General features: G+C 40.6%; 1 protein-coding gene across 2 annotated transcripts in view; it reads left to right on the top strand.

Moving 5' to 3' along the window:
• Positions 1-17,824, top strand: part of LOC133400080 (bone morphogenetic protein receptor type-1B-like) — a 96,461-nt gene that overhangs the window by 41,958 nt on the left and 36,679 nt on the right. Inside the window, exon 2 of one of the 2 annotated variants that reach the window (XM_061672307.1) lies at positions 9,589-9,916. In XM_061672307.1, the coding sequence (XP_061528291.1) occupies positions 9,817-9,916 (100 nt within the window). In that variant the 5' untranslated portion in view covers positions 9,589-9,816. Of the gene's footprint in view, positions 1-9,588; positions 9,917-13,046; positions 13,144-17,824 lie in introns of those variants that run through there. The other variant, XM_061672309.1, reaches the window with a different exon arrangement.

The following is a 17,824-nucleotide window of genomic DNA, read 5'->3' as shown; positions in this document are numbered from 1 at the left end:
TGAGACCCCTTTGTGTGTTTCCCTCTAGATCCCTTGTAGATGTCATTAAATATACGATAAAATTCCACTCGGTTGTATTTTCTGCGTGTTCTGAGTTTAAGAACGCCTCTGTCATCTAGAACTTAAAAAAAAGTGTAGCAACCTTCAGATAACGAGACTGATAAAAAGGTTTCTCGTCACTTTCCCTAAATTGTATCCACATAAAAAGTGATGTGGTTCCCCTTTAATAGGTAAAATTAGTTTGATTTTAACAATTAAATTTAAAATTACAGTAAACCAGAAGTAATGCTTCCGGCTTATTCTTTTCTCCTAAATTAATTACATTTTTATTAGACTAATATACGCTACACATGGCTAACTAAATATGCGCACTAGCACTTTACACAAACACTCATAAGTCAACTTTAGAGGTGTATTTTACCCCCAAAAATGTGATGCATTTTAGAATATGTAGAAAAAAGAAGTCCAGTGCCATGTGATGCTAAGTCCTAAATCTGTCCAAGACAAAACAGGCGGCAGGCACGCGCCACCAAGATAAATCATCTGAAAGCGCCATTGTGCTTGGCAGGTGCGAGAGAGCGAAAGAGACGATGGCGAGTAAAGAGCGACATGCACGCACACACGCACATAGACAGTTTTTTTTTTTTTTTTTAATTCCAGTGATGCTATTCCTGGTCAAGCCGGCAGTTGTCATTGGTACATGGAGGCGCATGCAGATCTTTTATTAGCTTCCAACTTCAGGAGTTCCTCCCCTGCTGGATCACCAAAGTCATCCCAGTACTGCCCTGTCATCATGTGACCACCAGTGTTAATAAACTGTGTGAAGAGGCGACACATTACTATTGACTATAGTGGAAGCCTTGCTATATAGTGCCCCTCTTATTGTTTAATTTGTTGCAAGCTCGTAACTGAATTTGCCCTCGCAGGAGAACCACACTCATGATGCAGTTTTCGGCCGAATAGTAAACATTACAACAGTAAAACACATGCACAATCGATGCGCTGCCGTCAGCCACGGCTCACATCCAGACACTCACACGCAGAATCGCCGTCACCGTTGCTGTCGTCATAGGCTGTTTTCTACTCATTGGCAGCCCGATCCATTCCACACATCCACCATCCACACACACATGTAATTATACAATCTGGCTTCAATTCGCTAAATCACCAACTGTGTCGCTAAATTTCCTTGTCTCCAAAATGTGCGTACACATGGCTTAAAGTTTCCATTCACGTGCACACCTGTACACGTTAGTTTGGTTTTCCTCTGATTAATTATTATTGAAAAAAAAACATTTTAACTGGATGTGAGACTTTCTTTGAATGTTCTGAACTTTCCACCTGCCAAGCAATGCACTGATTTTTGCGATTTTCACGATCAATTCATGGTCACGACGCTGCTGTTTTAGTCATCATTTTTAAGGTTTTTGGTAAAAATGAGTGAGCTCCAATGGACTTTGATGGAACACGAAATGGAAGGTGGGTGGACACAGCTTGTGCTTGGCTCTATTCTTTGCCAAGCTGCTAGCAAAAGTATGAATCAGAGCAGGAGGTGGCATTCATGGAGCTCCAACTCAGTAAACTTCTTCTTCTGTCCACTGTTGCTGTTTCAAATTGCTAACATTCCAGCCTTTTGGCCCCTAAACCTCTTGCTTCTTCATGTGAGGGGTCTCCATTCATTTGGCTTCTGCCCTGGGGTCTGGGGGCATGATATATAATCTCCATGTTTGCCTTTTAATGTAGGATTTGTGGGGAAAAAAAAGACTCAATGTAGATTCTATGTCCGTCACTCTGTGGCCCCTTAGAAGAAGTAATAAGATAGTCGGGCCATTTAAATACTATAGAAAATAATATATTTGCCAATGACAAGGGTGGGAAGCGTGCTTTATAGCAATTAAGGAGAACATCAATATATACTATATCATGATCACACTGGCAGACTTATGAGACCACCGCATGCCCATCCCACCCCCCTATTTTATTGGGCCTCGCCCCGATGCCACCTATCCAATTCAACGTCTTTATTGTGGGCTGTAAAGTGATCTGGTGAATGGTTTCACAATGACATAAACAAGCTGTAAAAAACACGCGCAGTCTATCATTAGGTCCTTATTAACTTGAAATGGACTGACACCCGCCGAGGTGTGTGTGGGTGTGTATGGTGGGAGAGTTTTACGTCAGATGTCATTTACAATCGCTTGAATGAGCGTTTGTATTGCTTTAACGGGCTAGGTTTTACTTGTAAAAATAGACATTTTTATAGAAGTCAAGATTGTTTTTAACGTGGTTATAACGCAACATATTTGTTTCATAGCTGGGAAGAAAACCGTTGTATGAAAATAAAATTTTAGTGGGATTTTTTGTTTTTAAATCCATATTCAGTCACATAAACAGTCTGTTTATTATACAGTCACTGCATGAAATGTATTTATAATTCATATAATATTTTAAAGCTTTTTTGAATTGATACAAATGTTTTAAATATGTTTTTGTATTCAATTGCGATTATATTGAATATTTAATTTTGTATTCATTTTTTAAATTATGTTATTATTTCGTATTTTTTTAGAAGTCTGTTTTATTTATTACATTTTAAAGTATCTGAATTTTATTTCATTTTTATATATTTTTTACATTTAATATTTATTTTTGCTTATCTTTTTATTTTGTATTTTTCATTTACCGGTAAATTTTAAATATTTATATTTTTAGTTTTTCATTTTGTTAACCTCCATCCATCCATCCATTTTCTGAGCCGCTTCTCCTCACTAGGGTCGCGGGCGTGCTGGCGCCTATCCCAGCTGTCATCGGGCAGGAGGCGGGGTACACCCTGAACTGGTTGCCAGCCAATCGCAGGGCACATACAAACAAACAACCATTCGCACTCACAGTCACACCTACGGGCAATTTAGAGTCTCCAACTAATGCATGATTTTGGGATGTGGGAGGAAACCGGAGTGCCCGGATTTTCTTATCCTTTGAACACATTTTATATTTATTTATTTTTTATTTTTTTGCTTTTTTCATCGATATTTTTATGATGTGAAAAGAAGAAATGACACACTTAAATCATCATGCTAATCTTAGCTTCCCACACTGTTGTACTCCACAGTTTCCACTTTGGTCTAGTAGTCCCGAATAAGATTTCTGGTGGTTGTTTGTTCACGTGTCTGATGTATTCAATGCGCCGTGGTTTTACTATTTACCCGTGACAGTTTGAGGTAGAAAACCTCTCGGCATAATTTTAACAATAAGCTCATTTATCTTTCAACTTTTGACTCCTTCCTCTCTTCTAACTATAGACTTTCATCCTGGGAACAAAATTCTCCACTGATGCCTCTGAGTGTTTTTCCTCTCTTCCAGAGTTGAAAGGTCACTTGAGAACAAATCAGCAACGGGTTCGAAGGTGAACCCGGCTGACTGTTTTTTTTTTTCTTTTTCTCTGCTCTGTCTTTCACGGCTTCATCATTATGACTCCTGACATTATGCCTCATTTCCTCACTTCTCTCTCCAATTTCCTGTGTGGAGATTTGGTAGCGGCCAAACAAAAAAGTTGTACTTGGCCTCAGAATTGCAAGATTGGACTATTTTTGTATAACAGTGATTGTGCACAATAGAAATAAGAGAACGACTCAAAATAATCCACAGTCAAAAAGTCTATGGCGTTCTCCGTCAAGCACATGTATGAATATGAAATATTTTGTCATTTATTCATGATAACGGGCACCTTTCACAATAGAATTAAAGAAAAATGCTAGAACTAATCCACCGTCTAAGAAGTCCATGGCATCCTAGATTAATTCACGGGCACATACAGTATGAAATGTTCGTGTCATATAGGGGTGTGCGCTGTATGCGATAGATGGTATAAATTCCCTCACCATCTTGACAAAAGTGGGTATTTACAAAACAGCATGCGCGTCAATACTTGTATACGGATGTGAAGCCATGGATTCTTCACCGCTGTCATATCAGGATGCTGGAAGGTGTTCACATCTCCTGCCTCGATTGCATCCTGGGTCAGCAAGGGTGGGACAAAATCCGTTGCACTGAGGTTACCAACGTGCGAAGAGTTTCTCCTCGACGGTGGTTGGCCGCCCACCAACTTAGGGGCATAGGCCATGTCATCGGAATACCAACTAATTGGCTCCCCTCGTGTGTGTTGTATGGTGAACTTGAAGAAGGGAATTGCTCAGCGGGTGGCCAATACGAGGGCTTCAAGGATCACGTGACAGCTATGCTGAAGAAATTTTTAATCGAACCCAGAAAGGTGGAGACAGTCACAAGCTGGAACGTACTCGTTGCCCTCAATGTACTTCTTGATTATGATGATAAATTTGGCCTAAGGTACTGATTTGGTCTCTGCTGACCAATTGCGATAACGCTTGTTGTTGACATTGAATCAGCCTCAATTTGAAAATGGCTTAAAGCCTGTCAGACCACGGAGCTGCCATCACCATTTTTATTAACCAGTTCCGAGCTGGTTTAAAAAAAAAAAACGGTGCGTCCACGTCAAACATTTTTACTCCTCTCCCCGCTTTTCAGGAACTACTGGGGGAATGTTAGGCGCTAAGCTAACTTGCCCTGCACGAGCTGGCTGTCACAGCTAAATACTGTCCTATCACAGCTCCTTTAAGTCACAAATCCGAGCCACCGTGGTGGCAAATTAGCTACAATTCTGACACTCATCATTATCACTAAAGGAGAACGAGGAATAGCTGTGTGCGACACACCCAAAAAAAAGAGAGGATAACAGGAGAAGCCATGCTACCTGCTAAACTGACGTGAAATGTAGAGCAGCGAAACACCCAAACAAGTGCTTAGGTGGTACATTACATTTTCAACAGCAGTCTGAACTGTGTTACAGCGGAGAGTAACCAACTATGGAACAGCAAATGAAGTTTTGAGATCTGCACAATTAATGCTCTCAGTTACATTACAGTTTATCTGGTTTATTTTAGTTTGCTCAGGGACCTTATAACCCATTTAAAAAGTACTTCCATGATAATTTTTGCAATTAAGTTTATATCGGGATAGATACTGTGACTGTCAAGGGATTCAATTTATACCATCATATGAATTTTAGGTCATACTGCCCAGCCCGAATGTCCTATAAAGAATGATATTGCTCCTCTTGACAGTTATTTATGACAACCACCATGGTGCACAATAGAAATAAACAAAACAGCTGAAAAATCCAGTCAAAAAAAGTGATGACACATGCTTATAGTCTTATAGACACCTGTGTTCCACTACAGTACAAATTTAAAATTTACATACATACTGTACATTGGCACAAGAAGCTCTTCTGTTGCTCCAGTGGTCAGCGAGTCTCTCTCTCTCTCTCTCTCTCTCTCTCTCTCTCTCTCTCTCTCTCTCTCTCTCTCTCCCCCCCCCTCCATTGAGGCGTAAAGGATTGCTATGTAAATGCAGCAGTGGCTCGGCGTGAATGCACAGCCTTAAAGCAGATTATGTTAAAGTGCTTTTTGGTAGAAAGGGCCGCTCCAGTGAATGGGCGCGGATTAGCAGATGTGCTGCTGTGCCACCAGCGGTGTTCAGCCCCCTGCCTGTAAATCATTTCATGCAGCCCATAATGGGGATAAGAAAGAAGAGGTTCCAATCCACTGGCACCAATGAAAATCCCCCCAAAAGAGTAGAGGGCAAAAGTACAAGTGTACAGTATGTGTGTGAATGTGAGTCTATGGGCTCTATTTTCATAGGCTGCGCAGTGTGCACCGGAGCACAAATGGGTAAGAGCCTCATACACCAGAGGGATCTGTAAACTGAAGTGCATGGATGAGGCAACCATTTTGCATTCACAGAATAGGAGTCAGCGAAATTAAATGGTGTTACTCCTGAGATATGAATGAATATGCATGAATTTACCAGTGCAGACATCCCATTTTAAATGCGTTGGGGTGCGTCGGTCCACAAAATTACCAAAACTGGGACTAGCCCACCTCCTCACACAGTTACGCCAAGCGCAGCGCTGGATTTGCGCAAGTCACGAAAACAGAGCCCAAAGTGTGTTTGAGTCTGTCTCGCTATATGTTTGCAAATGTTAGCATCTTATCAGTTCTCATTACAAATAATACCCGACTAAAGTGCATGATATAAAATCCTTATCTCTCTGCTTCATCCTCTTGCCTCTTGTTTATTTATACAGAGGCAGAGTGCTATCTTGCTAGATGTTAGCATTGTACGTATCTGTTTTTATTTCAAATTCCATCCGACTGGAGGGTGGGATGTAAAAGCGTAAAAAAGGCAAGGCATCCTCTGACCTCTATGTGATTTCTGTTGCTTATGTTTGGTGGGTCTGAGCAGTCATTCTTTTTTACTCTATTCACAGTTAAGAAATTCCACGTGACCCTTCAAATACCAACAGGTGCATGTTTCTGTAGGGACCTGCAGTTGTCATGTACTGTTTCAAGGTCACTCTTGAACACTGTTACCAGTGTTCCATAGAAAATACACACACTTATGGCTTGTACAGTTTCAGTTTTATGATTGCCACCATTCCGACTATTTTCTTGATTTGACACAAACTGGAACACAACCTTTTTAGCACCTGTACAAAACAATGAGATTTTTAGATTTTTCAATTACTGTGTATTTTGGGGAAAATTCATCAAATTTCAGGGTGAAGGAATGACTTTTAAGGTATGTTTATTCCTGTCAAATGTCGAAATGGGTCAAATTTGACTCTAACAGGATGTAAGGATTAAAATCCTAATACTAAAAAGTATCCTAAAATACTAACTGCAACAAACTGAGGACACCTGCGGAGCTAAATCTTCTAGTGTGAAGTTATCAATGGGAGGAAACAGTCTAAGTATGCGCTTGAATTTTTAGTCTGTGCTCATTAAAGAGAGGCTCTGAAGCACGTACTAGATGACTTCGTTATCCTGAGGTCATTCCGCCTCGCTGCCCAGAACATGTCTGGACCTGATTCTCTTGACACTGCTCTGAGTTCACCGGAGACCAAACCAATTAATTAACACGGCTCGTGATTGGCCGGACACTTTCGGTGTGGCCCGGGTCACCACCATGGCTGACCCAAAACTGTACACAGGGGATGTTGACACCTCCGCCGTAGCTTTAGTCGAGGTCCGATTTTAATGTGGGAAAGGGCGCTGAGATGAGCGAACCTCTTGTTTATTTACGCAGTGATTTTTCCTCTCATCACGGAGAGCGGCTCTTTTGTTCGCGGCTAATGAACAACGCTAACCAGTGTGAGAAAGAAAAGAAGAGTTCGTCAGGGGCGGCCGCTACAAACGAGAAAGATTAGCATGGAAACAAAGCTGCTTTGTCGCTTGAGTTTAGCGTCAAGGCAACAATTGACACACCAGCTTGTTTGCTAAAAAAAACAAAAAAACAATAACAAAGCTGTTTGCTAATATCGTGGTTTTTTTTGTTTTTTTTTTTTTAACAGAAACTCCTTCTCTGCCACTATACACAAGAAATAAACAGACAAGCTACAAATAATGCACAGTTGAAATTAGGCTTTACATGATCAGGATTTTTGGGGCCAATCAGCAAGTTTAAAGAAACGATAACCGATCACAAGATGGAGGAATGTGTCTATTTAAATCTAAGAGGGGAAATCTAAGGAAAAGCCAAGCGGACGCAAACTCTGGACAACACCCATCCATATAGCCAGAACAGTGCGAACGTCAGAGTAAGCATGTCATTAGCAGTATTTGTTAAAGTAATTTCATTGCAATAAAGTCATTTAATTACAGTAAGTTAACACCCATTATTCCTGTCATGTTGTAATGTTGGTTAGACCTAAACCTATGTCAGTGGCCAATCCTTGAATGCCCCCAAGAGGTCATGGATGTTTTAACGTTTGTCTAAATGCGAGAGAATACTTGACGATACTCAGTATACAGTACACAAGTATATACAATAAATGAACAAGTCATGTAAATAGACACATTGCTCCATCTTGTGATCGGTTATTGTTTCTTTAAACTTGCTGATCGGTGAACCAGCCCATAAATCCTGATCGTGTAAAGGCTAGTAAGCACAATTAAGAATTTAAATGTTCAACAATTTAACGTCATAAGATCAGTCATCAAACTGCATGGCTCGGTTGGTCTATATTTTATTTTCCCAAAGTCACTGCACCCCCCTCCAGCTATCACCGCACCCCTCCAGCTCTCTCACAGTATTTTCTGATGTACAGTTTTACATGTAAGGCAAAGGACTGTACATGGGCAGAATATTAGCATCCTGTAAGCACATACCTCATAAGTTTCCAACATGGATAAATCACTGTTTTGCAACATATAAATAGGCACCATGTATTTGACAGTGTTGAAAATATACTACAGTAGTTGTGTTTTTCCTTAAAACACATTGTAAAAAAATGCATAGTGATTGTGACATTATCCAGCATCTCTTGTAGACTGAAACCAAACTAACAACGTTGGCCTTCAAACGTTGAGTGCCGCACTAATGCGACATTCTTGTCTGTCCTTGTAAACATCTTACGAATTTGGCCGTAGTTACTAAATCTCCCCTTGTTCCAACAAGGACGATAATAGTTGTTCGACCGACATTGTATATGCTTACCGGATACATTAGACACCAGTGATGCACGATTACAAAGTAACGTGTTACTCCCAAAAACCGCCATTTTGAGTAACTAGCAAAGTTACTTTCCTCAGGTAAGTAATTAGACTACAGTTACTTCCTCTGACCAACAATAGTTACTTTCGCATCATCAATGTCTCTCACAAAGTACTACTTTGTAGCTTGTCATTCGAACAAAGAGCAGTTCAGCTGTGCAGAAACATTTCAGTTCAGCTGTGCAGAAACATTTAACCGAGACTGCTACTTTATTCAACAAATCGAGCAAAGCGATTGGGATGTGATTTTATTATTTATTTATTATGATGCGATTGCTCTTCTTGCCAGTTATTGATGAAGATCACCACCTTGCACAATAGAAATAAACACAACAACTGGAAACAATCCACAGAGTGGAAAACAATAGTCCACGGCACCCAGCTGCACCAAGTTGTGTTATATAATTATGTGATCGCTTCTCTGGACAGTTATTCATGATAATCACCACCTTGCACAATAGAAATAATCATGACAATTAAAAATTAGCATAACTGTAAAAATTGTCCATATCATGCTTGTTTACTCACAGGCACACACGCAATGTACTATCAATAAGATGACTCCTGTCCCCATTTATTCACGATAAACACCACCTTGCACTATAGAAATAAACAAGCCGCCTCAAAATAATTTAGAGGAATCCAGGCCGAATCCGTCACGGTTGGAATGGATGGCCGAGTAGTGTGAGCAGACTGCTCCTACTGCTTTCTTTTCTATATACATCCACCCCCACCATCCCCTCTTTCCCCCTTTTGGACGAAACCTGGTCTTTCTCCTGTCTGCTCCCAGCCCCCGTTTCTTTTCCTCCCACGTATCCCCCTCTTACCACCCCCCAGCCCTTGCCCCCGCCCCCCGCCACCTCCCTCCATATGTGTCCCAGCCGTCCCTCCTCACTGGACAAGTAAACTCTCTCTCTCTCTCTCTCTCTCTCTCTCTGTGGTACTGTCAATTCAGGTTGGAGGATGAGCCAGTAGACCTGCTGCTGTTACCGGCAGCGGTGGTTGTGGCGGTGCGTTTGCCGTGGACTTTCGCACATCGCGGCAATATGGAAGCACAGCTCTAACAACCCTCCCCGCACCCCTCGTCCTCCACACTCAACAGCAGAAGAGCGAGGCAGTGCGTGAGGAGTGTCAAGCCAGCGTGGAGGGGGAGTAGAGCGGAGCGGCGGGTTCCACTCTGACCATGCCAGTGCGGCGAGGAAGGCCGCCTCTCTGCCGGTGGAGCCACAATATTGCGCTGCTACTACTGCTCGGACTGTTCTCTCTAAACACGCCAGTGCGCGGTAAGAGCCCACTCTGCCATTCCCTTTCAGTGCACTCACACTTTTATTGTTTGAATGCTGAAGAGCATGAACACATATGTGATTCTGTACCCCAACAAATATATTTTCTTTTTATTTGACAAATTTGAACTCTTCTGCTCCTTCATTTCTCCACCATTTCAACTTCAAAATATTCACCTGATTCAAGACACTATTTTTCACTAAATTCCTACTTTTCCCACTAGTGGAAAAAAAAGAATCCTGTTGAGATGAATTGATACGTTTTCCAAATTAAACTCGTCCTTCCATATTTTTACTTATTCAATGGATGACTGAAACCATTCCAACTTCAAACTGTTCACCTCATTCAGGGCATCGTGGGAACTGTATTTCACCTTTATTACATTTCCCCACGTTTTCCCTTTGACCATTCCCAAAGTCAGTACAGACATTTGCATATTTACATCCTCCAAATTGTTCAGCTCATTCAGGACAACTTGGGAACTATTTATCACATTCCCAAGACTCCAACATTTATACAATACAATTCCTAGATTAAGAGATATTCTACATATTTACCTTTCCGTTCCAACTTTGACTTACATTCTATATTTTAACAATTGAATTAATTCCACAGCATTTCAGTTCAGTGTAAGCTCTTTAGCATTCACTCACAATTTTGACAGAAATTGCATTCCCTCTAGTTTTTGTCCTTTCAAGTGTTTGCAGGCTAATCATTGATCATTTTGTGCCACCGATTTAATTAAAAGTGTGCGTAAGCGTTGATGGATGCTGTCAAAGCACATCAGCCGCTTTCTCTGTGACCATGTTTGGTATTTGCTGTGTGGTTGGCGAGGTGTCACATGCACAACGATAGTATCTTTAGCGCTCCTGTGTGCTATCGTGTTGTTGTGACTGTTTGTTAAGGCCCATGTGTTTATGCTCCCCAAATATCAAGAAGAGGAAGGAGGGAGTGTAGTTGAGTTGTCTGAGACTCTGAGATGATGCTCTGTCCATGGTGACATTTGTTTCATTAGTGTATATGCCATTTCTGGAAATTATATAATTATGCCAAAATGTATTTTGAGGATTTTTTTGTCAATGGGTTATGGGCAAGGAAGAAGCTAGTTCATTTTGGATTATATCCTGAAAAAGAAGAACAAGTATTAATTAACGTTTTAATTTAATTTTAATTAGCATATTTACAAGAGCGGCACGGTGGACGACTGGTTAGAGCATCTGCCTCACAGTTCTGAGGACCGGGGTTCAATCCCCGGCCCCGCCTGTGTGGAGTTTGCATGTTCTCCCCGTGCCTGCGTGGGTTTTCTCCCACATCCCCAAAACATGCATGGTAGGTTAATTGACAACTCTAAATTGCCCCTAGGTGTGAATGTGAGTGCAAATGGTTGTTTGTTTGTATGTGCCCTGCGATTGGCCGGCAACCAGTTCAGGGTGTACCCCTCCTCCTGCCCGATGATAGCTTGGATAGGCTCCAGCAGGCCCGCGACCCTCGTGAGGAGAAGCGGCTCAGAAAATGGATGGAGGGATATTTAAGATTTTTTGGGACATAATCCTTAGGAGGTGGATAGCTTGGTGCAAAATCCCCAAGAAAAAAAAAACATTACTAGTGTACAATAAAGAGTACACTACAACTCAACAACACCTCAACTTCTAGCTGCACATAACATACAAATATTGGATAATAGTAAATAGTTTACCATGCATTTGGAACCTGTGCCTTCAGTTGGATTTACGCGACTTAATCCCTCTCTTAATGCCACCACTATCACGCCGCAATTATAGAAAACATCAATACTATACAAAAATGCAATATAACAGCACACAACTGTTCCATTACATCATCTGGAACAATTCAGAATCAATATTGATCTCATAACATGACAAAAAAAAAATAATAATCATACGCACCAGAGATGGCGATTATTAAATGTATTAATGCGTGCAGATCCCTGCAGACTCTCCTCGTCGAAGCTGGCTCTAACAGGTTTTGCTCTGACAACCGGAGGACGGAATTGAATTGGAAATGCTAATGTCATCGAGGGCCGGCGCTCTGGCCCTGTGAGGATGAATTTTGAAATGCGATTGATTAAAGAAACTGTCCCATTGCTAACTTACTTTATGTTACATCGGACATTCCAACTGATTATGAAGGCCCTAGGGCATGGCAACACATAGTGGCTGAAATTTGATCGGACAAAAGAAAAAAATAAATAAAGACAACCTCCATATACAGTATGCATACTGATAGCAGTGCAGCCAGGAGAAATGGCACAAAATGAGGAGAATAGACTGTTGGGAATAAAGTAATATAATTTCATTGAGCAACAACAACAACAACAAAAAAAGAATTCACCGTAGGTTCCCAAATGTAGGTCAGTGCTTCTAATAGTGTTTATCCGAGCAGAGAAGGCATTGCTGCAGCCGTCAGGCTCTAAAATGGATGACCAATGGACTGATGTCACGCTACAAGTCTAAATGTTAAGAGTTGTTTCTCGTGTTGATACATACAGATTAGGATTATTCGTCCTTGGGGGAGGTCCACGCTCTTCTGAGAGCCATTCTTTTTAACCCCACACCCTCTTCTGTGGTTTACACCTGTTTGGTACATTATCATCCCACAGTCACATTCCAAAAAAGGAGGAATTTGAAAAATAACGTGTGAGCTCTTAAACTGTCTGCCGCACTGCTTTGCTTCATGAGTAATCGCATCTGGCCTTATTTTTCTCTTTTCTTTTTGGTTCAGTTTGGTTCTATTTAAATTGACAGGGCTTGTTTCACCCGTTGGGAGCTCTGAGGTCCGTCCAGCTCGGGGGCTCATCATAGCTCACACGGTGCCTGCCCCCCAACTCCCGAGGTTGTCCGGCAACCTTTTGGCCGTGCATCATCCGTCCTCTCGTCCATCTTTCGCTGTCACGGCTCGCTTTAGAGGCGGCTTTCCGTTCTGGTCTGCCATCCGAGCGGGTGGCTCTGAAAGCCGTGACCGTCTGAGCATTTGACACACACACACACACATGCAGGCGTACATACGCATGCGTACACACGCATACAGGCGAACACACGCGTACACACACATTCACACACACACACAGTCATAGAAGGCAAACATACAAAGTGTCTGCATGTTTCTGATTCATGCGAACACTGACTGCTCTGTCCAAGAATCCAAACAACAGCTGCCAGCGACTGAGACACATGTGAAGTCTGACATCGAGCTGAACCCAGGCCAAGTATTTCTTCTTGAATCATTTAAGAAACTTCATTTTTATTCTTTTATTTATTTTTTTTCACTCGACTTTGTCGACAGCTCAACTGGCTCGCAAAAACACAGCTTTTGTTTTTCCTCACATTGGTCACTGTTGAAATTGTTTTCCATTGCTAAAACCATATATTTAAACTGCGCTTGAAACCTTATCATGGTGAGTCCTTGAAACGATTGTTCAACTTTGACGTGCACATTAGATGGCATAGGCAAATAAGCTTTGTAATCTGGTGTTGCCCATCTGTCTTGGACAAGGATACTTGCTTCTTGGGGCACATTTGGGCAGAATCTATAGTAAATGTGTCTGTGAGCGAACCCTGGAATTTGCTCAAAATAGATGTTTCACACCAAAATGGCTGACTTCCTGTATAATTTCAGGCCTGGGTCTCTTATGGCTTTTTTGTGTTGATCAGTGAAACTAGTGTTGGGCCGATTTGTCATGGTGAAGCTTCTATATCGGTTATTCTCAAACGTTTGACAACAAGTACCCCCTAAAAAAAATGTATAATAAAATCTTAGCCTTCCAAGTATCACCATCATGACCAAGTGTTCATCAAAAATGAGGAAAGGTTTTGTTCCTAAAAAATACATTTAATATCATTGCAAGCCACTGTAACATTATGCACAGTTTGAACATTAACGCTGCATTTAAATATAGGAAAATACAAAAATGACTAAATGCAAATATATTTTACTAAAAGTAACTGTAAATGTACAAAGGCACTGATTCTTTTGCTTATCACTCGAGAGAACCCGTGTACAACTAGTGGTACTAGTACCACACTTTGAGAATGACTGTTCTATATGATCATCAAATACGGATCCCATGCTCCACCCACACTAGATGGCGTAGGGGGAAAAAAAACACTTTACAATTTAGCATCGCCCATCTGTCTCGGACCTGCTTCTGACTGGGGCTAATTTTGGAAAATTCCCTAGTAGGAGTTGCACTGCTTTGAATAAATGTATGTGGATGTTAGATTTCCGTCCCGCTAGCTACCAACATTTAAAAACAACCTCCTGAGCAGAGTTGCCCAAAAAATGGTTAATCATTTTACTTTTCAAATTTTCCTGGTGTCTGATGGTAAAAGTTGACTCGGGTGCACCGTAGGCCTTTTCAGTCGTTTGAACTTCTTCTCGGGACTCATTCATTGGCTGACGCGTGAGTGATGGATTGGCCCGGCAACGTGCTCATTCATTCATTCATTGGCCAGCTTGTGGATGATTGATGTCACTGCTGACAGATTCAGCTCGGCGTGGGAGGAAGGAGATGGAACTTGTGGAGTCCCTTGGTCGAACTCTTTGACACAAGCTATTGTCTTCTCTATTGTCTTCTTTTCTTTGAACCAGCATGCTGATTCCGCATTGCACTCCTAGCATTCCCTAGTTTGCCCCAATTGGTTAAGTACAATTTACAGTGGTACTTTGACTTAAGTCTATTCTACCAAACCAACGGCTTTGTAAGAACTTGAAGGGCGAATACGAGAAGTTATGTCTTCCATCCCACAAGAGTTCCTTGTGAAATCAGTTAATGCGGTTCCCAGGTGGCCATATCGAATTTTAAATACAACTCCAGCCAATACACTTTCTTCTCATGTTCATTTCTTGTAAGAATTATAGTTCAGATTAAATTACATGTACTTAAAAAAAGGGAGTTACTTTTCAATCACCCTGTATGTATGTATTTTTTGGTTAATGTTGCAAGCCAAAATTTGAGTTACGATTGAGGTTTAGATATGCTGCCACGTGAAAAAATTAATCCCACAATTGAGGTACTCTCCTGCCTTTGCATGTGTTGTAAAATGAAAATAATCTGTTTCAATGTCAAACTATCACCATCATGAAACTTGTAATATGCCATTAACTGCACAAGCAATGTTAAAGTAAAATTTTAACATTTGGAACTGTCAAGTGCAAAATGGATTAACCACAATTAACACTGGGGAAGTAGATTGTTGAGTTAGATTTTTTATGCTGATTAAATCTAAAAGTGGCATGTTGATTCCAAAATTGCAGTTGTTCTTTTTCTAGCACGTCAAGTTTGTTCTCCACAACTTACCCTCCAGATAAGCAAAATTCCACTGACTAGCTGTAGTAAGACTTGCCAGCTGATTACGATTGGAGTCAACTACAGCTACGTGGCAACTTGTTTGTGCAGTCACAATTGAGGCAGTGCGGTGAGAGTTGTGTGCAGCTCCCAATAGGTCAGTACTATCAATATCGGCAAAAAGAACGCTAGCATAGTAGGAATTCAGAGGATTTGTGCTGGCTTTTCTCTTAACCTTGTAACAATGGGCATACCGTTGTAAGTTCTATTTCGTTTTATGCTGATTTACAACGCTTGCAACTATTCCATCTTTATGTTTTATTTACATACGTAAATATTTCCTTTTTTTCACGTTGTTAAAAAACTAGACGTGATAGAGAAAAACTGAGGTCAGTTTTGGATTCCGCACCCAAAAATTAGTTACAAACAGCTGTCAGACCTGACTCAACAAAAATGTTGTTCCCCAGTGATAATCATTAAAACAATCTGTCTTATCCTAAATAACAAAAGAGTAATGAGAAGGTACTGTAATTCTTGTTGTAGAAGTACTCATTACGCCTGTCACAAAAAGCCAAAGAAAAAGCAGAAGAGAAGAGAAGGGAAGCACCCCATTTTACATGATGAATTCTCAAAGATGGTTGCCCACATTAAGTGTAAAAAAAAAGTGTGCAATTTAGCCTCTGATTTGGCCTCATGTGGGCAAATTCCCTTGAAGGAGTTCCTCAAAGTATAAACTCTGGAATTTGACTGAAATTGGTGCTTCAATCCAAAATGGGTGAAATTCGGGCATGGGTCTTTTATACTTTGTGTGTGTTATGCCATGATCGACATGTTGTGTTGACTGGTGAAACTGTTGTTTGGGGGTGTCATTTTAGACCACTATAATATATATATATATTTTCACCAGGATACATACACTTGCAAACATTTGGAGTTTTGAGCCTCCCGCAAACCCCCCACACCGCCCCCCCACAAAAACGATTACCGTAATTGTTGGATTTATCTTACCAAACATTATAATGAATAAACACAAAAGGAATGAAGACGTTGGCCATTTTACTCATGAGGAGGGCGCATGGGAGATTGTTCAGGTTACAGCCTCTCAACACGCTCTAAACAATCTCCCCCGTCGCTCCTAGATTTATTTGAAAATAGGAGGGTTCTACAAGACATAATGTTCTAAGCATTAAGACACAACACAAAACATAGGACCAGACGACACCTGTCCCGTCCGTCCCCGACCACATCCGATCACGTCCTTGGTCAAGGCGCCCTTCCATCAAATGTTGCTGAGTCATCTTCTTGAAGACGAGACATCTTTCTATCTAAATATTGTCCATAATACTAATGCAAGCTACTAATGCAAAATACTAATGCAAGCTAAGCAAATAAATGATAACTACTAAAATATATCTAACAGTAATTCATTGATTGAATACCGTAGTTTCTCGTGTATAACGTGCACCCATGTATAATAGGCACCCACAAAGTTGACCTAAAAAATCTGGAAAACCCTTCTACCTATGTATAATGCATTTTTTCAATGCATGATTTTGCTTGTACCCATATGATCAAAACCTGAAAGATCATCTGTAGTTTTTTTTAAAGAATTGTTCTGAAGTTAAGCACTTTATTTGAATGTAATACCTTTAACAATTGACTTGCTCTTATTTTGAAATTCACAGGACTATGTTTATTTATTAAATTAGAAAACACACAGTTGTGCTCATATGTTTGATTACCCAGGCAGAATTTGTAAGATGTGTACAATTTTTTAAAGAAAACATGAAGGACCAGGCGAAACACATTTAATTTTATTTTATTGGGATTCAAATTAAATGGTCAAGCATTTCAGAAAAAGCATTATCATTAAACAAAACATAACCATAACGAAATTAATGATGGTTGTTGTTCAGTCATCAGTCATATTTAAAAAACAAAACAAAAAACAATATTTCACAAATTCTGCCAGGGTATGTACACTTATGAGAACGACTGTACATATATGCAGTCATACGTACCCCTGTCGTATTGGAATGAAAGTGTAGGCTACACCTTTTTTTATAACCACTAGGTGGTGGTTGCATATTAGAATGAATGTGTACACCTTTCTCATAACCTCTAGGTGGCAGTGGCATTTTGGAGTAAACGTGTACAACTTTTTCATTACCACTAGATGGTGGCATACATTTATAAAATGTGAACGTTTTTTTCCATTTGTCCCTATACCTATGTATAATGCGCACTATTGACTTTTGACAATTTTTGGGGGGGAAAATGCTTATTATACATGAGAAATTACGGTAATAATTAAATTGGGGTGCAAGAAATTACGGTAATAATTAAATTGGGGTGCCTGCACTCCTTTTCAAGGCAAACCTTTAAAATTCCTCGAAGCACTGTTTCTCTGCCCATATTAGAAGGCGTCGGCATAAAAGCTTGGCAGTGTCGTGTCGCCCATCTACTCGCCTACATCGTCTGGGATACCTTCTTCTGATTGGGGCTTATTTGGTCCCTGATCTAACTTTACAGGGGTTGCTTCTGAATGTGTTTGGCTATACCACTCTCTTACAGTTGAGAAGACAGAAAAGCCACGGGAGGA

This window comes from Phycodurus eques, chromosome 3 (assembly GCF_024500275.1).
Source record: "Phycodurus eques isolate BA_2022a chromosome 3, UOR_Pequ_1.1, whole genome shotgun sequence".
Classification (NCBI taxonomy): Eukaryota; Metazoa; Chordata; class Actinopteri; order Syngnathiformes; family Syngnathidae; genus Phycodurus; species Phycodurus eques.
Note: the sequence above shows the minus strand (reverse complement) of the source record. Positions and strands in the feature narration are given on the sequence as shown.